The sequence below is a fragment of the Mixophyes fleayi genome, unplaced genomic scaffold (assembly GCF_038048845.1).
Source record: "Mixophyes fleayi isolate aMixFle1 unplaced genomic scaffold, aMixFle1.hap1 Scaffold_122, whole genome shotgun sequence".
NCBI lineage: Eukaryota > Metazoa > Chordata > Amphibia > Anura > Limnodynastidae > Mixophyes > Mixophyes fleayi.
The window spans coordinates 115,794-140,247 of record NW_027445920.1 but is presented as its reverse complement, the minus strand read 5'-3'; the positions used below and the strand labels follow the sequence as shown (position 1 = coordinate 140,247).

General features: G+C 39.8%; 1 protein-coding gene across 1 annotated transcript in view; it reads right to left on the bottom strand.

Moving 5' to 3' along the window:
* Positions 1–24,454, bottom strand: part of RPRD1A (regulation of nuclear pre-mRNA domain containing 1A) — a 136,617-nt gene that overhangs the window by 51,469 nt on the left and 60,694 nt on the right. The window contains exon 3 of the mRNA XM_075193991.1: positions 15,847–15,953. Within this exon, the coding sequence (XP_075050092.1) occupies positions 15,847–15,953 (107 nt within the window). The remainder of the gene's footprint in view (positions 1–15,846; positions 15,954–24,454) is intronic.

Here is a 24,454-nt window from a genome sequence, read left to right as displayed (position 1 = left end):
AAGAGAAGAAGAATGTAAAAGTTTCAAAATTCATACCGCCACCTCTAAATTTCCACTTCAACCACTGTGTGCGTATATATATATGTATATATATATATATATATATATATATATATTAGGATATAAATGGTAAAGGGCGGCGCCTTCAGGTGTATATAATGTATATAAACATATAAGCACAAATGTACACAGAAATAGTCCAGAGTAGTTAGAACAGGACGGTGTCTGTATCTGCACCACAGATGGCTATAGATCACTGTAGTACAGGATAAATATATTCAAAAGTTGATCGTGCAGAATAAATAGAAGTGGTGTGCGTACCAGATATATAAAATCAAACCGCTTATCTGTATAGTAGCTCCTTAGAATTCCCGGAGTATGATCTGCAACCAATTCTCCTTAACGATGAATAAAATGTATGTTCTAAAACAACCGCGACACCAAACTTATCCGCTCATCATAAAAGGAAATATATAAAAAGCCATATGGTGTAGTATTTTTCACATGAACATTTTATTCAAATATAGCATTAAGAGTACAAACTCACAATATATATGCTTTAAAAAGGCTTATCTGTAAGTGACTGGTCTGCAGTCTCATCCCCTTGTATAGTAGAAGTCTCTCAGCAGGCTCCACACAGAAGCTCAGTGCAGGATATTCTAATGGTATGTGTCTCAGGGTGTAGCAGTACAGCCAGTGGTCTTTCAGATGTGGTGTAGGGGCATACTATTGTATAATCATCTATTTATTTATTGCCTTATACATGCACATGCAATTTTGTATTTGTGTTATATTCCATATATTGGGAAGTGTATATACCTTTCTCCTCCTATCTCTATGCCCTTGACATCCAGGCGTTTATTCACTAAAGCAGCTAAAAACTTTATACAAAGCTCAAACAGCAAAGGGAGGAGGAAGTTGTTCAGAAGTATACTCCATGTCACAAACTTTAGTTTTAAGTTTAAGTTTAACGCATAGACCTCTCACTGCATTCACAAAAGCTCCATGAAAACCAAAACTGCATAGGGTCAATCTCATATACCTACAGGTGACAGGTGACCCTGTCATATGACTTCTCTGCATTAACCGACAGGGTGACGGAAATTCCTAGCATATACTAGAAAATTAGGATCCCTTTTTATATTGTTAGTTGATTTTGGGACAAAAACAAGTCTGGTCCGGATGGATTAGCCTGGGGAGTGCTAGTATCATTGTAAAGAATTTATTAGAGATATTGGCCCATAATTAGAGCACTGCAATATATCAGATTTTGGAATAACTACCACATTGGTAAATTGCATACCAGGAGGGATCTCATTATTCCCTAATTTTATTAAATAGAATTGCCTATTCAGAAGCTATGAGTGAACTAAATACCTTGTAATATTGGGCAGTAAATCCATCCGTACCAGGGGCCTTAGATGCCTTCTGAAGCTTGATAGCTTCCTCCATCTCCTTAGTTGTAACTGGAGCGTTCAAGCAAGTGAGTTCTGGTATCCACAACTTGGAGTACAGCTCTGGCTAGAAATTGATTCATCCTCTGAGTAGAAATAAGTAGTTTGTTATCTGCGGAACCATCATAAAGATGAACATAAAACTTTTCAAAATCTGAAAATACATTATAGCAAGGGTTTCAGACTAGAACGTATATATCTATGCTTTAATAGATAGAATATATTTAGAGAGGTTTTCTGGCCAACATAGTCTGTCTGCTCTATTGTTATTATAGAATTTGTAGCCAGTAAATCTACAGGCCTTCTCAGCTACCCAGGTCAGTTGTACCCCATTCATACTGCACCAAAAACCCGGGTTTTTGCAGAGGCACGCTGAAAAACCCGGGTCTTGGTGCAGTATGAATAGTCCAACCACAAAATCCCAGGTCTAAAATCCCGGGACTTAGACCCGGGATTTTGCGAGGGGCAATTCCCGGGTTGGACCCCGCTCGCCTGCAGTATGAATAGTGCAACCCGGGTAATTCCCGGGTCTCACCATTCATACTGTAAAAAACAAAAAAATGGCAAAGTTAAAAAAAATGATTTTAATTGATAAAAAATACATAACAAATGTTTACTTAACTTATTTTCAGCCAGCGGTGTCTCCGGTGCGTTGCCGGCTGTCGGGGGACCTCTGGGTACTAAAATGATGTCATTTCTAATGGACTAGAAATGACGTCATTTTAGAACCCAGAGGTCCCCCTGACAGCCGGCAACGCACCGGAGACACCGCTGGCTGAAAATAAGTTTAAAAAAAATACATAACAAATGTTTACTTAATTAAAACATTTTTTTACACTTTTTTTTTTCTAAAACCCGGGTCGGGCAGGTGCAGTATGAACCCGCCCGACCCGGGAATCTTCTTATCTATACTGCCCTGTGCCCCGGCAATATCCCGGGTTAACAACCCGGGATATTGCCGGGGTGGCAGTATGAAAGTGGTATTATAGGTTAAAGTCATGCCAAGCAGCAGTATTTACCATGAATTTGCTTTGTGACTGTGTGGAGGTATTAACTCACTCCAAAAATGTGATCCATGCAGCTACCTCTGCAATTCTAGACCCTTTTTTCTTTTCTCTGTCAATATTTAATTTAGATCAAAAAGGAAACAATTCACTGTTTTGTGAACTGCCCACACAGTGTTATGAAGTTAATATGCAGTCAAAATTTCTTCACCAGAAAGTAATAGGGCCAATTCAACATCTGCACTGTCCGACCACACTATCTAAAAATCTCATATGAATTCTACTTTAAGAATAAGATGAGCATCTACAAACATATAGTCTACCTAGTGAATAAGTAAAAGCAGGAATAATTAAAGGGAATTTCTTTGTGAAGTAGGTGTTTTCCTCTAGGTCTCCGTACATCAAACATTCTATTGGTTTAATGGATTTAATTCGCAAAGCATGATAGTGAGGTTTAAGTTTGTCTAAAAACCTATTTAACGACCTGAACTAGCAAAATATATATGAACTATTTTCACCTGGATGCCTTGTATTCCCCCAAATGAAAAAAAAGAAAATGCCCAGAGGATCTCTAAAGCAGGAGACCTCAATAAAGCTTAATCTTTAAAGTAAAGCCGGGTACACACTACAGGGTTTTTGTCCAATGATCTGCTCAACCAGCCGACATACGACCGCTCGTTTGAAAGTCGGGTCAGTGTGTGAAGTGACACGATGGTCGAAAGTCTGCCCAAATAGACGATTATCGCCTCATTTGGTTGGTCATACTGTTCAATTTTTTCCGATCAATGACCTAACAATAATGTAGTGTGTATGCACTCATGCTGACGATCTCAATAGAGTTTACAGAGTTGGGCTCTTTTCAGCCGATGTTAGCACTGAATGTCAGAGTGAATAAATGTAGAGAGTGCTGTAGAAAGAATAATTCATTTGTTCGTTCTGAGACAGAATATTTTGTTTCAGAGTCACAGAAGCTTACGAAATTTGTTAGGACATGTGGATAGCTATAACAAGGCAGTTTTAATCAGTGTGAAAATGTGACAATAGTGAATGAATGAATGAATGTTGTGCTGTCATTCTCCAGACTAGAGGATCAGACCAAGGACCAGATGAAGAGCACAGTTCTGAAGGTAAATCGTGTCAGTGTGTATGCATGAATCGTCAGACTGATCGGACCTTCAGTTGTAGGTATAATCGTTTGATCGTTGGTCTGAACAATTCTTCAGTGTGTACCTAGCTTTAAGCACTGTGCTGCCTTACGAATAAACCATAATAATAATAATAATAATAATATGCAGTATTCACCAGTTTACTCTTAACCAATATGTTAATTAAACAACCGATATCTCTCCAGTGTAAATGGGAAGAGAAAGAGAGAATGGGAAGGACAGGCATTTAAAACACGTCACTCAAAAAAATAAAATAAATCAATAACAGAACAAAAACCCTGTGTTGTAGATCTAAATGAGAAGACCAAACATTTGCAATTCATGGAAGGTGTCCAGACTTACAATTATTGTTATTTAATCTATTGCATATAAGACAATTTGATTACCTCATTTTCAATATAGTATGGCTTATTAACTGCTGATATTAACATTTTTTGCATTTTGAATCATATGTATTTTTAAGAACCATATTTCAATGATCAGTGGAGTTGAATTAACCCTATTGAATAGACTTTATTGGAATTGCTATATTATTTCAGAATATTATACATACATTAAAAATGCCTGGTCTAAAGAATCACGTTTCTTTTTTACATCATGTGGATGGCCAGGCGTGTGTGCATCGTTTACCTGGGGAAGAGATGGCACCAGGATGCACTATGGGAAGAAGACAAGGTGGCGGAGGCAGTGTAATGCTCTGGACAATGTTCTGCTGGGAACACATGTGGATGTTACATTGACACATACCACCTACCTATACATTGTTGCTGACCAAGTACACCTCTTCATGGCACCTGTATTACCTGGCCTCTTTCAGCAGGATAATGTGCCCTCCCACACTGCAAAAAGTGTTCAGGAATGGTTTGATGAATATGCCAAAAAGTTTAAGGTGTTGACTTGGCCTCCAAATTTCCTAAATCTCAATATGATCGTACATCTATGGGATGTGCTGGAAAAACAAGTTTGAGCCATGGAGGTCCTACCTTGCAAATTACAGGACTTAAAAGGATCTGCAGCTAACATCTTGGTGCCAGATACCACAAGACACCTTCAGAGGTCTTGCGTAGTCCATGCCTCGAAGAGTCAGAGAATTTTTTGCGGCACGAGAGGGACCTACACAATATTAGGCTGGTGGTTTTAATGCTGTACACACTGATCAGCCACATCATTCAGAATTTACATGAGACCAATATGTATTCTCAAAAAACTCAGCTATTTAAGAATCTAGCTTTAGGTCTACAACAAACATGACAATTTTTTGTAACAATTTGACCAATTTAGTTTAAATTGACCTAAAATAACGTGCCTATTGTAAGCTATAGGGATGCAGAGAGGGGGGCCCTGCCTATTCTAAGCTATAGGGATGCAGAAAGGGGGGGCCTGCCTATACTAAGCTATAGGGATGGAGAGAGGGGGTGGAGGACTGCCTACACTAAATTATAGGTGGGGTGCCTATGCTAAACTATAAGTAGGGGGGCTATAATGTGTGAGGGAATGGGGGGCTGTCTTAATAGTACATGGGTGGAAGGTAGTCTATTAATTTAATGGTGGAGTTTAGGTGTGGGGGCTAATTATTTAATGGATGCTATTTTATTTGTGGGGTGATAGTGGGGCAATTCAATTTATTGGTGGGGCCTATTAAATTAAGATGGGGTGATGGGATATTTAATTTAATACTGGGGTGGTTTCTGTCTATTACTGAATGTGGGGCTGAGATTGAGGAGGATGGTCATGGGAAATAGTTATATTAAACATAAATATTATTAATTTATTACTGGGGAAGTTTAGAGGGAGGGTATTATTATTTATTTATTAAATGGGAATACTATTAATTAAATGTTAGGGTTGGTTGGAGGGAAATAGATCTTTTTATCAAATGTGAGTACTAATATTTTAATGTTGTGGCTAGAGGGAGGCCTAATTATTAAATGTGGGCGCTATTGATTTAGTGCCGGGGATGGTTAGAGTTTTCTAAATTTCATCTGGCCATTTTTTTTTCCAATAGGGCCTCCAAAGATCCAGACAAGCTGCAGCTGATCTAAAGAAACCAGCCACAAGTGGTGAAAGTGACAAGACAGGCAGGAGAGAGCAGGACTGACTGTCAACTGTCCTGAATCTGGTGGGGCAGTCCCAAATTTGGGTGACTGTCTTGCTTAGTCAGGATTTGGTCCGACTAGAAGGACAGTTGGGAGGTATGTCCTGCTTCACACTGTATTGCTTGTGATGGCAGAACTGTGTACAACTAACAGTAGTGCAGACAGTTTTGCCTGTGTATTTGTCTAAAATTTGTCTAAAATGATAACCCCCTGTCTTAATTGCACCAGGTCCCCCAACACCCATTTTGCAGCGCTACATGTTATTATGTGGTTTCCCCGGTGGGCCCTTTATACCCCAGTCCAACACTGATTCCAGCACTAGTAACCATACAATTGCTGCTTATTTTTCTTCAAAATGCATACTATGAGAAGTCAAAATGTTACCTCTTTACCTCTTTTGTACAGGAATCTCAAAAACCTTAAGCTGATACATTTTTATAGGAGCATGTGAGGTCCAAACTGATAAGATATGGGAGACAATAAAGTGTATTTGGTAAGTTTATTAAATAAGGGAACTTTATTCACTAATGTAGTTATATGCACAATAGAAAGGGGAATGACAGGCTTGTGTCTAAGTAGTTTTGTGGGATTGTGCAAGAAAATTGCTCAGCTATGCTCCCTCTGGCAGAATAATACAAAACTACAACTTCCACATGTAACTGACTTACTACTCCAGCCAAAAGCATTGGCTTCTTTTGTGTATATAATATCAATCTTGTGAAAATTAATTAATATTAATAACATTGGAGGAATAGTCATCTATATAATAATTGTAAAAAATATAGACATGTAATGTGAATTCTAGGCATAAAATAAGCAACATTTCTATAATTGGAATGAAAAATCTATATAACATTCATTCAAACTGAATGAAATGATATATTTACATACTATAAGAACCTTGTATGTGTTGGGTATCTGAAGATACTGGCGTTCCAAGAAATCCACACAGCAGCATCATCTTTCAGGATTACTCTAGGCTGTGTATTAACCTGTTCATAAATGCTCAGTTTAAATAATTACATTTAATACAAATAATCAGATATGTTAAAGGAGTTTTCCACATCTTTTTTTTTAAGTCTTTATTTTACGAGGAAACTGGAAAATACAAGTACATTAAATAGTTGTACATGAACACACAAAACGTTTCCTAGAAAGTATGTTATTTTGTAAAAGAAAGGGAGTGAGGTCTCCACATATGTTTTTAGTCTGCATCCTCACCATGTTCTCCCACACTAGTACTTTGATGGGAGATCCCAATACCTACAATTCAGCCTCAATAGCTAATAATAGAACAACTGATCAGCTTCCCTAGCAATGTATGTCATCCAAAGAGCCCAATGCATAGCTAGAAAACACAAGTGTCTACTGATTAGATATGCTTGAGAGTCGCTCAATTCGCAGTCAGTGGTAGCTATGCTTTGGATGCCTTCATCCTTGGATATTCATAGATTATTACAACTGCAGAAGCTAAACTACACAGGTCAATACTATTTGTAAGTATTGTGACCGTTACAATTTAATCAAACAGCTGAAATCCTATGGTACAGACTACCACCAATAAATTACTTGTTGCAAACACCTTTAAAGCTCATAGGGTTAAAGGTAGAAAACAGGTCTTTGGAGGGTGATGGTGTGGGGGTCTAGCGTCACTTTGTAGTAAGAAAAATGTTGCTAAGGTTATCTTATTAATTAGAGTCTTAGCATTTTTGCAATAATAATGCTTATATCTGTTTGTAAGTAAGTTGTATCTCCTTAAATCTATTTAATTAGATATTTTGTGTTAATGTTTGTCTGAAATCAAGAAGCTAACCACAAAGGAAATTACCTGAGCGCCTGCTAATGTGAAACTTTGCAGAATCAAGAAGTAATGCCAGCCTCAAGGACCTCTAATTGGAGAATCAATAAGGAACTTGATGACATTTAGCATTTTTTAGATTACTAAGCTTGACCGCTACCTTGTTTTAGATCTAATTCTATGTTATAGAAACTTTCCATTATGTTACCAAAATTTTCCATTGACGTGATAGTTGTGACGTGATTATGGTTTATAAAAATCTTAGCTATTTCCTTGAGTAAATGTCACGAACTGCGGCGGTACGCCGCATCCTGGCGTGATCTAGCAGCCGGGCGCGTGCTCTAGTTTCTATGCTCTGTTATTATTCTTTGGGATTATCCTTGTGGCATAGATGTAGGAGGGTGTAGGGACATCTTCCAACTCCTGCGGGGAGCTCTCATATGATTTAAACTGGTTCATTTATATTTTTATACATGCTTCCTGGTTTATGTTATTACCTATGCCAGTTCTAGCTACTAATTAATTAGCAGCCTCCTGAGGCTGATTGTCAGCCCTGTCCCCCTCTGTCCTGATTGGCACTTAGTACTATTTAAGGCAGCGAGGTCTGAGCCTTACTGCCGGTTATAGTGTTCTGTTCACAGTACTGCTGCCTGCTTCTGAGCCCTGTTGGTGGTAAACCTCTGATTGTTCCCTCGTGTATGACCTCTGCCTGTTCCTGGATTCTGAATATTTGCCTGTGACCTGGATCTTTTGCCTGCACCTGGATTCTGAACATTTGCCTGTGACATTGATCTTTTTCCTGCACCTGAATTATGAATATTTGCCTGTGACCTGGATCTTTTGCCTGCACCTGGATTCTGAACATTTGCCTGTGACCTTGATCTTTTGCCTGCACCTGGTTTCTGAATATTTGCCTGTGACCCTGATCTTATGCCTGTACTCGGATTCTGAACATTTGCCTGTGACCCTTATCCAGCTAGCACCTGTCATCTCCACCTGTGCTTGGCCACTCCACAGATCTCTGACCGTGTGGACATAAGCTTGTACTACACTGAGTGCAAGTCCTGGGGGCATCCAAGTACCTGTGAGCGCATCTAGTCTCTACGGGAAAGGTGGCTGCTATAGATGAAGACCTCTACCGCATAGTTCTACAAGTTTATGCCGCATTGGTGGCCATAACAGTAAAGCAGTTCAGTTTGGACACCAGAATCTGTGTGGTTTCTTATTTCTGAGCTTCGATTGATCGATGCTGCTGCTACTACATCTGATACTTTAACATTGGCTTCTCAATTGAAGGTAGTTGGTTGCATCTGTATAGCAAATACAGAAGGTTGCCCTGACATTTTTGGTGCCAAAATCTGGGACCTCACATAAACTGCCAGGAGTACTGGACCTTCCATAACGATCCACAACGACTGACTATACCAATCTGTACGGTGAGTAATCAATTGCATTGTGATTTACACTTTCGATTACTATGTATTCAGTACTTGTGTTTCATGGAATTACATCTTCCAAATTGATCCGTCGAGGTTCCACGGACCCAATTGATAAGTCATGCTTTGAAATTAAATTGTGAATGTTTTTGTTTTCAGTTTCAGTTAGTTTCAGTCTAATTACTATGATAAAAAGTTTATTGTATTGCAAAATAAATAATAATAATGGGATAGTACCAATTGATTACAAAAAGATTTTCTCAATAATTATACCTGTATTAAGACTTTTCTTAATTACTGTACTTGTTAAGTTATTTGACAGTATGTGGCCATAGAGTGTCCACATAGAGGGATTTGTAAGTATTGTACTTGCTGCATAGTATTGAGAAAATTTTGGATATTTAAAGGACCAAAATTAGAGGCTGTAATAAGAATAAGTAAAAATACACAATTTGGTTACATAGCAAACGGATCAGAATTTTATGCCACATTAGGTTGCCACCTAAATCCAGAAAATGTAAAGGATCAAATGTGAATGGATTGGTCAGATCTGATTCTTGAGTGGCCCCATATTTATTTTCCCAAAGATCACAGGGCCCTGTGTTTATACAGCATAAAGAAACTACCAAAAGGTCCAGAAAGTGAAATAATAATCAAGGGATATCCGGAAGATCATTATAAAAGAGATAGTAGATGGTCTCAAGCGATGAGATCTATGAGATAAAATCGAAAGAAAAAGGGAATAAGTGTCCTTATTCAAACTGTATGATCTGTAATTTTCTGAAAAGGTATTAATGTCTAGAATTTGTCCCCCCCTTCAGGGAAAATTGCGGTTGTGAACAGTCTACAAGTGTTATCATATGGAATTGCACATAATTTATTCCTGATTGTATTAAGGTTGTTTTGTTGATTCATCATCTAATAAATCTAGGTCTCACAAAAGGGATAAAACATAAGCCTAGAGGAGAAGGAAGTTGGCAGACAGTTTGTGTTACTGGGTTTCACGGTACCTGTAAAGTGAACTCAGGACAGGCATATTCTGAAGTAGTTAGGACCTCACGGTCAGGGGTAAAGGAAGAGAGTCCATTTTGCCCTAATTTAGATCTCCATTGTATGTTGCCCTCTATGATATTTACAGAAGGATTTCAGTAAAAGACTATTAAGGTATTTGAAGCAATACAGTTGAAACCCCTTATCCACATACGGAGTCAGTGGAATGGGAGCTTCTAATAGTAAGGGGAATATGCACACCCCCATGGAAATAGTAAAGGAAAAAGAGGGTAAACATGCAATAAAGGGTATGGATAAAGTTTTTAAAAAGGGACTTAGATGATGATGAAAAAAGGGGTTATGGTACAGTGGCCCCACCTCATACAAAATGCACCTCCTCCGTATGAGGATGAGAAGGAAATCCAAAATCACAACCAGAATGTAGTACAGGACAGGGACACACATGAGCCTCCGGTAGGGGCACAAGTGACAGTAGCAACTGGTCCATACAGAGTAGCCCATGAGGCATTGCAGGCTATGACAGAACACCCAGGAGATAGAAGCGACAATAAGCACATGATAACTCAGTCACCAATGCGGACTATGTACCTTAAGCCCACATCCCAAATAAAGCCCAGATCATACGAGGAACCGGGAGGCAATTTTCCCCCAGAGGTTGTACATATTGTTATAAATGTGTAACACGAGGATGTTGGTATTGTTGGGATTGTCAGAAATTGGTGAATGAGAATGAGGAGGCTTGTGAAAAATTAGTGTTGGAATCATATGAACCAGGAATAGCTCGATACAGAGATATGAAAGATTAATAAGAAAAATTCAGGATTATAATCCACCAGGTAGAAAGGAGTTGCAAACTCCCCCAACCAAAAAAGGCATTTTATCTGATATTTCCGAATTGAGTACATACCCTGCTATAATAGCACCAGTAAAAACACATCAATATGAAAACCCCACATTTATACCAGCTAATGATGTAGGGGAAGCTAACCCTCGCATGTTAACAGCAACACAATACGTGCATTGGTCCAATTACAAACCATTTGCACCATTTTGCCATGAACATAAAGGGCATGCTTTGGGAGTCCTTACAGAAGAACACGGAAGGAGACAAAGTCCTTTAGCCAACTATTCAACAATGCTTGACCTCATTGCACTGGCATTACCAAACTGCATCAAGTCAGTTGCAGCAGCCGCCATATTAAAAGACAAATGTGCAGATATTGTTTTAGATCATTCACTCACAGTTCAAGTTCCACATGCAGTCATGGAGATACTGCATCAAGCAACTACAAGACATATCTCCAGCGACAGATTGGCAAAATATGAAGTAGCGCTTCTTAGCTCTTCAAACGTCACCATAAAACGGTGCCCAGTTCTAAATCCAGCAACACTCCTACCTTTATTTTATGAACTTTGCGGTTCAAGAGAAGGAAGACCAGATAGACCAGAGCTGGAGGACTGGGAACAAAGCGAACAGTGGACATATCTGAGTGCTGATGGATCTGGAAATGGCGTATCCTACGCAATTGACTGATCAACCGATAAACAAGCCAAATTTTTTCTCTTTTCACGGATGGCTCTAGCTACTATGCTGATGGGATCCGCAAAGCAGGATATGCAATCGTTACGCTACGTGACGTAATTGAAGCAAAACCACTTCCCCCGGTTACTTCAGCATAAGCTGCGAAGTTAATGGCAGTATTAAGAGCACTGGAAATTGCAGAGGGTGAAACAGTGAATATATATACTGACTCAAGTTATGCATGGGTAACAGCCCTGGACTATGCTAACATCTGGAAAAGAAGGGACTTCAGGACAGCAACAGGCAAGACTATTCAGAAAGCTGCCTTAATAGAAAGACTGACAAGAGCACTGGAACTACCAATCAAAGCAGGCATCATAAAGGTTGCTGCCCACACCAAAGTACAGACGCAAGAAGGAAAAGGAAATGCGTTTGCAGACAAAATGGCCAAAGAAGCAGCACTAAATCCCATTGTGCAATCGTATTATATCTTAAACATAGCATCCTCTGCCAGGTCTTTTGTCGTGACTTCTTCTTGTGCAAAGATGCAGAAACAAGCAGGACCACTGGAACATGCCAGCTGGGAAAAACGTGGAGCTAAGGAGTCCTGCACAGGACTCTGGATCAAGGGAAACCTTGTTTGCCTGCCACGAGCCTTATATGCTCCCATGATACAAAAAGCACATGGTCTGGACCATAAAGGAAAGGGTCAGACAGCAGCACAAATACTCCAACATTGGATAACACCAGGCAATTGTACAGCAGCAGAGGCATTTGTAAAACAGTGTTGGATCTGTGCAGAGAACAATCCAGGACAAAGGGTAAAAACACCAACCGGCAATAATCCAAGATCCGCCTACCCCTTCCAAAGACTACAGATTGACTATATTCAGTTACCAAAGTGTGGCACATATGAATATGTTCCAGTGTGCACAGATTTATTCAGTAGGTGGCCGGAAGCTTGGGCAGTCAGCAAAGAAAAAGCAAAAAAACACTGCAAAAAAGGTGATGGCAGAAGTAGTTTGCAGATATGGAGTTCCTGAAGTAATTGAGTCAGACAGAGGAGCTCGTTTTACAGGAGAAGTCATGAAAAATATAAAGTCAGATTTAAAGATCACACAGGCCTTCCATACTCCTTACAAGCCGCAGGCCAGTGGGAGAGTGGAGAGGTTAAATGGTACATTGAAACTGAAAATTCAGAAGGCAATGAGAGAAACAGGGAAAACATGGGTTGAATGTTTTCCTATAGCCTTGTTTGCTGTTAGAACCACTAAAGAAACTGAAGCGGAGCCCCTATGAAATATTGTTTGGGTCAGTGCCGAAAACAGGTTGTTATTTTCCCCAAGAGTTACAGCATAAACATGGGGACTTAACAGGGTATATGTTGTGTCTCACTAAATAATTTACTAATTTGCATGCACAAGTTTTCTCCTCTCTTCCTGATGCAGGTTCCCTGATCAACTCTCACCAACTGAAGATTGGAGACTGGGTGTATCTCAAGAGGCATGTAAGGGGAGCCCCCGAACCCAGATATAAGGGGCCGTGTCAAGTTGTGTTAATGGCCCCCACATCAGTCAAGGATCTGGGAAGAGACACCTGGATACAAGCATTCCATCGCAAGAAGACCCGAATAACGATTGAACCTCCGGAAGGAAAATTAGATGTTATATCCTTTTTTGCATTTCAGTGATATGCATAAGTTATACAGGTGAACAGGGAAATGGGCCAATACAGCTGTACTCAGAGAGATATGTAAAACTCAGAAGAGTAGAGATATGTTGGTTATACATGTGTCCCCTCAAAATAGACATGAGAGAACAATGCATGGGAAATTGTTGCAAAAATCTAACATTGTCTTTAGCCCTGCCATTAACACTTAGGAACACCCGTAGGGGTAGAAGACAAATAGAAAATAGGGATTGTAAACACCTGCCTCCCATACTCAAATGTATCTGCGAGTATTGTGGAACGCCTCCTGAGGAGAGATGCATCAGGTGGTAACCAGAAAACTTATTTTTATACATGCATGAGTCAATCAGCATGATGACAAATCAATCAGATTGTCGAGTGTGTTCTCATTCCCCTTTTTCAGCAAAGGCAATGGCCTGGGTGGTTGGATAGCTGCGATTCTTTATTTTCTAGCCAAGGCAGTGGGTATTCTACTGATTTGATGCATACTTTTTAAACTAGAGGTCTGCTGTGTAACCACCTGTGTTAAAATAAGCAACATGAGGATGTTAAGGAGATGGGAACGACCCAGAAGGAGAACACAAGCTAATATATATGAGGCATGGGGACGATTCGGAGCTGGAAGGAGAACAGAGGATAACATTTACAAGATATATGGAGACTCAAGCCCTGTGTCATTGCAAAAAGTAGTCACCAACAACATTGTCCTAGCCTTTTCGCTTGATTCCTGTTAGGAAGGGAAGAAAAAGCCCTAATTAATATGATAAAGAGAAGGGACTGTGGGTGTCTAGGGTCACTTGGAGCAAGGAAAATGTTGCTAAGGATATCTTATTAATTAGAGTCTTAGCATTTTTGCAATAATAATGCTTATATCTGTTTGTAAGTAAGTTGTATCTCTTTAAATCTATTTAATCAGATATTTTGTGTTAATGTTTGTCTGAAATCAAGAAGCTAACCACAATAGAAATTACCTGAGTGCCTGCTAATGTGAAACTTTGCAGAATCAAGAAGTAATGCCAGCCTCAAGGACCTCTAATTAGAGAATCAATAAGGTACTTGATGACATTTAGCATTTTTTAGATTACTAAGCTTGACCGCTACCTTGTTTTACATCTAATTTTATGTTATAGAAACTTTCCATTATGTTAGGAACTAGAAAGGGTTCAGAGAAGGGCGACAAAATTGATAAAGGGTATGGAGTCATTAAGTTATGAGGAAAGGTTAGCCAGTTTAGGCATGTTTACTTTAGAAAAGAGGCGTCTAAGGGGAGATATGATTACTATGTACAAATACATTAGGAGTCAATACAGAGAGCTTTCATGGGAACTTTTTACCCCAAGGACCATACACAGGACACGTGGTCATCCCCTAAGGTTAGAGGAGAGGAAATTTCACAACCAGCAAAGGAAGGGGTTCTTTACAGTAAGGGAAGTCAAGATATGGAATTCATTGCCAAGGAAGGTTGTGATGGCAGATTCAATAGATATGTTTAAGAAAGGTTTAGACAAATTTTTAGCGGAAAGGTGTATCCAGGGATATGACCGTTAATTTAAAATAAAGGATAGTAGTGGATATAGGGTAAAAATTGGATTGCAAAATGGAGTCTGGGGGGATTTTCAAAATTGAAACAGATGGGCGGTTGCCTACTCTGGATTAATTTCAAATATAAGTGCAGGATCGCAGGAGATCCAAAATAGGTTGAACTTGATGGACTGGTGTCTTTTTTCAACCTCATCAACTATGTTACTATGTTACTATGTTACCAAACCTTTCCATTGATGTGATTGTTGTGATGTGATTATTGTTTATAAAAATATTAGCTATTTCCTTGAGTAAAGCAGTTCAGTTTGGACACCAGACTCTGTGTGGTCTCTTATTTCTGAGCTCCGTTCGATCGATACTGCTGCTACTACATCTGATACTCCTAACATTGGTATGTCAATTGAAGATAGTTGGTTGCATCTGCATAGGAAATACAGAAGGTTGCCCCGACAAAGGTTGGAAGACTGCTGCACAGATTCTGCTCTTGATTTAGATGCGAGTATAATGTCAGATCTGCCATTTATGCTATGCATCTTTTTCACTGTGCCTTGCTTACTGGCTAATAATTCTTTGTATCCGCTTTCATTGAATGTTGTGCAATAGTGTATAGAAAAGGCCTCTATTTTGTCAATGTAATCTTGCAGCAATGAAGAAATAGAACTAAGGAAATAATTTATTCACCTGTTTAAGTAAAGGTAGCACAGCTGAGTTGTTCATTAATGTAAAAAGGATTCAAAGGAATGATTTCACACTATTTATTGGAGAAGAGAATACATGACCATTACTTAAATTTATTAACAAATGAAATAGAGGTCTGCTTACAGAGGTGCATAATGCTTACTCTGAATCTGGTTGTAATTGCTCCTAATTGTCTATAATAATTTCCAGTCTTTGTAACGCATCTAACCACCCTGAACATTCTATAGCAGTGTCCTGTTCAACTTTATTGTTTAATTAATTGATTGATTGCCCCAATGTTTTCCTTGCTTCATAAATACTCTTTCTACTAATTTTTTGCTAGTATACAAAACCCTGTGAAAATTACCAAAATGTTCAGGAAAATGTTCCTTGTGACTATGACAGACTAAAAAGTCAAGGCATACATATTAATGTATAACTATTACTTACACAATGCAGTCTTCAAAGGCTCCAGGATTTCATTTTCATACACAGCCCTTTCTTCCCAAATAGATAGCACCCTACCCAAGTGCCTCTTACAGCTCTCATCTGTTTCACTGTATAAATAATAAATACATAAATCTTAATTCTTCTTCTTGAAAAACAATTGCAAAGCTGGCATTAGCAAGACATTCTAATATGAAACATGCACTTAAAATGTAGCCATCAAATCATCTTAAACAGCACCGGTATCCTTCTACTAAATTGTCATGTTCTATATTACATAAAGTATACATTAAATACTGCTATCATATATTAATTATAGAGTCATGCTGGCTCCTTTTTTGTATACATTAAACCACCAGGCACAATCAAACTGCAGTGCTACAACCAGAATATTCAAGACTAGACTAGATTGCAGTGGGTGGGTTACTATGGCCAATGCTAATGTACTTAATCGGTATATGAAAGTCAATCACTGTAGAGATATACTATAATTAAATAAAAAAAAGATGGTAAATTAAATTGATTTCCATGGGAGTGATGGTCCACCTGCAAAATCAACAACAGCTTTAATAAAAGTTCAATTATGCTTCCAGCTGACTGTTCAGAGTTTGGTTAATGTAATTAGAGCGCTAGCCAATCAGTTCAGATTCTGGCCAAATGTTGATAACAAACCTAAAGCTATAATGGTGGAGTTTGAGAGCATATTGTAAACAAGCCTTTTACTCAGGGATGGTCCCATTATCCCCAAGGGTTATTTTTTAATTTCTTTAAAATGCATTGAGAGTCCTTTAACACCTGTACTAGTTTTACACTTGTCCTGGACTTGCAAGTATTTGCAATTTTCAATAGTTCATTCATAATGTCTGGGAAAAGTACAAAGACATATGATTTTTCAAAAACAAAAAAAAATGCAGTATGAATGTGGAAACTGATAAGGGGGAGGGGGATAAATTATTGCTGTTATTTGGTAAAAGTGTGATACACATAGAAATGATCACCAAAAGTTTTGCTTAGAGTCTGACATGTTTTGCACTCCAAATGTACACCTAAGGATTCTGCCACAAAAAAAAAATTATATTTACGTATGTATGTTCAGTAACATGTATCTATTTATACGTCCAACTCCAAAACAGCATGCCAATTCATGGGGTGCGGTAGTATTTTCCAATACTCAATTCACAGCCACTTTTTAGCGCAACATAAAAAATCTGAAGACTAACAAGGCAACATGAGAGAAATACTGACTTACCATCACATAGACACGCCACATTTCCGACCTGTATACAATAAATAGCGACTACAGCAAAGGTCGAAAGCTGATATTGACATCAGTTCAACACGCGACTGTGACATTTTGTGGTTTCAAAGCGGTAATGCACGGACCCAGCACTTGATCGTGACGTAAATCCTAATTCTCACCCTAACCCTTAAATTAAATTATACTGGGCCGGATCCATGCATTGCAGCTTTAAAACCGAAAATTTCAACTGTCGTCCTTTGCTGTAGTGGAATATTATTGTACAATGGTCGAAAGTGTGGTATGTCTGTGTGATGGCAAGTCAGTATTTTTCCTATGTCGCCCTATTAGCCTTCGGATTTTTTATGTTGCGCTAAACAGTTTTGATGAAGTGAGTATCGTTATAGTGAGTTCCACCCGATTCATGTGTACACACTAAACACATTTTACACGATTTACCTGCTCTTCATCTCTCATAACCATCAACTGAAAAGACTGTGACTCTGTACACTCCATAGAGATCTATGGACACTGTTGGTCATGAGTGCATACACACTGCAGAATTGGAACAACATAGTTTCATCATTAAATTACATTTTTTGTCCGGTTTAAAAATCAAATTAAATGATACAATGTGCTTTGGAACGACAATTGTTCAGCGTTGCAGAGTACACACTGATGCGTTATCGGGCCAAATGGTCGTTTATCGTTTGATTGGCCTGATAGTCGCCTGAAAACATTGTAGTGTGTACCCAGTCTAAGATATGCACAACTCTAGATATGGACAGACTTTGATGTGCTTGTGCAGTATGGAAATGTGTATACCTACACCCCAAATATTACCACATGTTCACCTCTAAATGAGACTTCAAAACTTTCTGCTTGCAGTCACTATGAGAAGGTCTCTTAAAAAAAAAAGTTTGAGTGCGGAGAGGGGAAAGGTCATTTTTAAAAATACTATAGTATGGGGCATGGTTTGGTAGAGGAAGTGAATGGACGCTCCCTTGAAGAGTTCTCTACATCGAGGGCAAATATCTCTCTAAAATAGATTGCCCGTTTGGGGAGCCTCCAGCGGATCACTCGTTTGGAGGTGCTTTGCCCAGATCCCTAACCACAAGGTCGCCAAAGTGAGGTGCAGCCACGGGAAGAGTGATACGGCACCCCCTGCCTCTACTTGGCCCTTACTGAGACCCTCTGGGGCTTCCACATCGGGGCCCGCTCCCTCACACTTCGCTCTGAGTCCTCCCCCTGGATTCAACCTGAGGCCTTACCTTGTCTTGGCCCCATCTGGACAGTGGTCGGGAGCTTTCGACACCTGCAGCCTTATTCCGGTTCCTCACCTGTGGTCTCGAGTACAGCTAACGACGCACCAGGCTGACTTACGGTTTTCGGCGCCGAACTTCTGGTTGGGGCTCCCTCGGGAAAGTTTGTGCTGGACTGGCTCTGAGTCGATTACTGCTGTAATAACAAAGGGGAATAAACAAAAATAAACAAAAAAAACAAAGAAAAAAAAAACTGCTATAACATATATGAACTAACCGACTGAAAGAGTGTCACGAAGGGACTGTTGTGCTGCACTGACTGGGGTCCCAGACACCAAAAGGAGCAAACGTGGAATCATTGCCCGGTTGTTTGGGTGGAGAATTGTGGCCCCGCTGGGGGATCTCCGGATCTGGTTGCTGCTGCCCTGTGCTGAGAGACATCAGCACGCAACCTGCTTGTGCTTCATCCCATATGGAGCATGCCTGATTTGTAAAGCTGGATCCGCCGCTTATGTGACAATACATGTGATTATCCTAGCTTCCACAGTTGCTCAGCTCGGGGGCGATCCTCTATCCTGCTTATCTGTTAAAGTTGACCTGCTTGTCATTATGCCTACTAGGAAGAATAAGCCCACCACTTTGGTGCCTCCAATCCGTTTTCAACCAAAAGCTCCTAAGACTGGATCTTCCTCATCCGATTTGGACCGGTCTCAAAAGGTAGTGTCCCCAGAGGCTGCTTCCCCTCTACCCTCTACGCCTTCATCTTCTGCTGACTCAGAGGTCGAGCTGGATGCTCCACTCACCGCCCGCACTTTGCACCAGATGCTATCTGCTCTGAAAAAGGGCCTCTCTGGTGACCTACGGGCGGCTTTGGGTGGAATAAGAACGGACATCGCAGAGCTGGGGGGGCCGCACAAACCACCTTGAGTCTAAAATGGAGGAGTTGATAGCTTCACATAATGAACTGCGCACATCTCATGACCAACTACAAAGTGAAGTTTCCTTCTGGAAAGACAAGGCGACTGACCTAGAGGACTGCTTGCGTAGGAACATTAAAACAAGAGGTATCACAAAGTCCGTTTTGAATCCTGATCTTCAGAACCACGTTATATCCTTGTTTAGGAAAATATTGCCTTCAGCAGAAGATAAAGACCACCTGATTGATCGCATCCATCGCTTGCCCCGACTGCGATCATCGGTAGGCAATCAACCAAGGGACACTCTCTTGCGAGTCCACTTCTTTACAACCAAGGAGGCTATTCTTCGAGCTGCACGGAATGAAGACAACACGTCAACACTTAGCGATTTAAAATTGTTCCAGGACCTCTCTCTGACGACTATCAGCAAAAGGCGTTCTTTACAACCAATCGTAACACTCTTATAGGCCAATGCCATTCCATATCGTTGAGGCTTTCCAATCAAACTGCTGATTCACAGTGATGGATCTACATTTCATCATTAGAAGACGGTACTAAGTTGTTGGAGGAATGGCAATCCCCTTCTTCATCAGGCTCAGCTATTCGGAAATCGCCTCCTCGTACGGAATGGTCCCAAGTACAGAAGGACTAGAAAGTAGCTTTTTAAGTCTGTCAATGCCCCATCTGTGACTAGATGAGTATACCTACTTCTTATGTGTTACATTCACAATATAGGCTGTGTTGCCATATTTCAGGTAGTACATGTTAATATGTTATATGTTCTATATGTAGGTTGCTTACACATAATCTTCCTCGGTGTGGGTTGTTTCTGGGTACCGCCTCCCATAGTCCTATTAAAGTAATTCTATCGTTTTCAAATAAGCACTGCACAGGCGATTGTGTTGTGTTTCCAACGCCCAAAGTGATTTATTTTAGCAGCTGTAAATAGTTAACAATTCAATACATTATTATATTAAGATACAGTACTGTACAGCCAATACCAAAAGATACATACATACCGCTGTGCTACGCTAACAAGGGCACCAGTGGACAGTAGTTCACCCTTGAATACTGTGATCAGAGTAGACTGAGGCTAGTGGGGTTGCAGCTATGATTATATATACAGTCAGTGTTACAGAGTGAACAATAGAGATGACGTGGCTTGTTTCTATAGGTCCAGACTTCACATGGGTCCAGGGTAAACAAGTCATAGGCTGGTTCAATCCAAGGAATCCAAAGGTGGGGGTCATCTCTCCAGGGGATGAGCTCTGTTCTTCCCGCCTGAATCTCCAATTACAATTGGTCTATTAGCATTTAATGGTCAGTATCATATTAAAGGTTTATTCCCTAACATCAATAACTAGAGTATGCAATGTGCGATCTCTTCGCCAAATGCACCGGACAGCTGCTGGTGAAAAAGGGGTTTAATATGATACTAGACATGACACCTTTCTTATAACCTGAACCTTAAATAACACTAAAGTGTACATATAATCATATTATATAAACTAATAATAAACTAAATACAATCTGCTCATAAATGACTGTGTAACGGAACCAATATGAATATGAATTACATAAATAAATAAAATGTTGTAATGCGAGTGTGTACGTGTGTATTTTACCGTGCGATCGCAATATGCCATGTGTAGTGTGGCATACTGAGTGCAATCGACTAATAAAACAATATCAACCAATATAATTTTGTTCATCCAATTATACGACTTCGACAGTCCACCCTTTGATAGTATACTAAACTATCATCTTAAAGATGTTATATGCAGGATCTCAGTACCACGTTTCATTGCTATGTAATGCAAGTCCCCCTTGGTGTATGACCATGCTGTTTGTAGCTCTAAACAAGTTATCATAAGAGAGAGTCTTAATCCTCAAAACGATTTCTTCTTTTACTATAGACCGTACACTTCTGGAGCTTAGAGATAACCTTTTGTATGCCCTTCAAGGGTGCAATAAAACACGTAATACATTATTTGGAAAGGTACAAAGTACAATAGAACATGTATCAGTTATACAGAATACTCTACTACAGTTCTTCAGGTTTAACAGGTTAATTTGGTCAACGCATGTCTTTAAGCTCAGAATACATTTAAACACTTCATGTTCATCAATAGCCTCAACCTATGTCTACCAATAAATGCCATATACAATCTCCTTCAGCTTGCGTTAATATACACATTTCTAGTAATGTCATCAGTTCTTTTCATCAACACTTGTGGGCGGGCTACTGTCTGCTCGTTCTTCCCAGTCTCCCAATACTCAGGTTTTCACAGTGATCGGGTTGTAAACTATTGGGAGACTCCAGATTTAGGGACCTAGGTGTTGTACTTTTCCCCTAGTGACCCCCCACCCATAATTCGGGTACCTCAAGAATATTTAGTGGGAAGAGAACTAGTCCTACTTGATAGGCACGTGAGAGCACGCCCAGCACTTTGTTTGGTCTAAAACCTTACCCTCCCAAGAATGATAATCATTCTCAAGGATGCCTGCTCAAGTCTGAATATTACTGGACTGGCATCGCTGGGTGTACCTCTTTTTTAATTATGGGGTCAACGTACTTACGGACGTAATGCTACTCAGACAATAGCCCCTCGCACTTTCTCCAAGCTCCAAGGTTTCCAAATTTTCCTTTACCTCTGAATTGAATAGAGTAATTGGCTGGACCGATTATGCTACTAACTTCTCCTTCATCCCCAACGCCTCAACATCCTTACCTGAACCAGCCTCTGTCACCTGCCAATAATTAAAAGAATTGACCGTCCCGAGAAGAGAACGAAATGAAAGAAACATAGAACAGGAAAAACTACAACTTCATGATGGACAGCTGTCTTAGCCTTTGGCTCAAGTGCTACTAATTGCATTTGAGGCCTTCCAGAACAGATTCATGAGTGCCCTTGGACCCTTCTCTGAGTGTTGGCTCCTCTGCAGTGGGTGGAATGGGCACCAGTGTGTGTCTGCTACCCTTGAAGCCGTGATGCTGGTAGCCTACACCTGGTACCTGTCTGTCAAATAATCTGAGCCTAAGAAATTACTGTTCCACAACTTACTCTCCCGATCCAACATCCTGACAGTTAGTGTGACTTTTCAGGAAACAGTGTTTTGGACGTTCTCAGTTGCTGTCTCACTATTTACCTTCCCTCTCAAGGTCTAAACTAGCCTCTCAGTTACAATCTCATCTCAAGAGGGGTCAAGAACATCTCAAAAATCGACAGGTTAAGAGGCTGCCCAGGAGTGATCTTTTGGTAGCGGGGAAGGACTAGAGGCCGAAGCTCAGTCCCTTCAATCAAGTTCCAACTCTTATTCTATTCAATTCATTCTACCTAGTACCGTTACTTTATGTTCACACTGGTTTGTGGCTAATCGAAAGCATGTAATTTGTTACCACTACTCATACGTTATACATTTATTATCAATAACATGAATACCCCTATCACCTATTATAACTCTAGGGCTTTCCCATTGAATAACAAAAGCTTTGAGTATGACATAATAATAAATTATTAGACACATTTCAATACACCTTTACCCAGACATATTTAATTGGTACACCAGTGTATACTTGAGGATCCTGCATGATGGTAATTGGATGACGTGTATTTGTTTTACCTGGAGAAAACCCCATCTGCAGGAGGAATATGGGATGGCTCTATTGGTATCATTTTCCTGTCATTCTCTTAATCAAGATAGGACGTTGCCGTCCTACTAGCTTGAGACGAAATATCTGGTGCACCCCAATATACTCTTACCAGCTTGCACATACCTTCTGTACCCAGCTGAGCCAAACCATGTGCTGCCTCCGCTGGGTCTGGAAGATACACTCTGGGAGCTACTGGTCTACCCTGTCCATCTCTCCAGAGTCCACCAGACTCCTCACCACATCTCTTCACCTTCCATACAGTTAATTTTTCAGGTAACACAAATCTTCATATATTAACCAATATGTGTATGCGTGGATGTGTGTGTGTGTGCACGTTTTAAAACTAAAACAATACAACGAAAAACAAAACAAAACATAGATTTGTTAGCTGTCACATAAAACCCTGCTGTCTATTTGACAACTATATTCGACCTGGTGTGCCAGCCATGTATGGTCATGTGTGTAAATGTGGACTTTACTAGCAGCTACTTCAGTTGGTAACTGTGTCACTGTATAAAGTCCTCTATGTAGTGTCCTAATCATGTGCTGGTATTGCTATAAAAAGATTATTCGGTCAACTCAACATCGCCCCCTAGACTAGAAAGATGCTGAAGACCAATGTATATCAATCGATTTTCCCTCTACCAACTCACATGCCATTCTCAGTACCTCACATTCAGCTACTTGACCATGTGAGAAAGACAAAGGGGTCTATTTCTATAACACTTTCTTCAAATATAACAGTATCCAGTACATGTCTGTCTAACAGTGAAAAAAAATATAAAACACGAAAATTCTAAATTTTCTAGGGTTTCACATTATGTCGTATCTTGTGGCAAAAATCCTACTCCAATGTTCTACACAGAGATGCATATCTGTATGCCTAACCTCCAGCAATCTCCTGTCCCCACCCTTTGTGCATACATATAAAAGGCACATTTTTGTACAGGAGGCACGAACCACCAAAAACGAAAAACAAAAAACAAAAAAACTAAAAAGATATGCAATCTATAAAACATGAATCGTATTTCCACAACAGAACCTTTCTGCTTAAAATGAGCAGCTTCTATACACAGGAAAACAAAACCCCTGACTGTTTCTGTAACTCATGTCAATCTAGTGTGTGTATCCCTGAATTTGTCTTATGTAAAAAATATGTCTTAGCCCCATTGATGACACTGTGTCTTTTTTTTTTTTTTTTTTTATCTCTACCAGAGGGGGGAGAGAGAGAGAGAGAGATACTAGCATAGATGTAAAAAAAATGAGAAATAAGAAAGCCATGAATAGGAATACAAAGATTTGAATACAAGGGTTTACATGCAGAAAGGGAGATTTTACAACAAAAATGACAGCTGGATTGGACTCTATGGGAAAATGGCTGTATTCATTCCACTAATCCCCTTAGCTATTTGCTAAACTATGACCCCTCCCCATACTTGACTAGGGGGTCTTACGTCAACCGTGCAATCCAGTGTCGTCCGTCATTTGTTCATTAAGAACTCGGTATCACATTAACTACATATTTTTTCAACGGACTTTC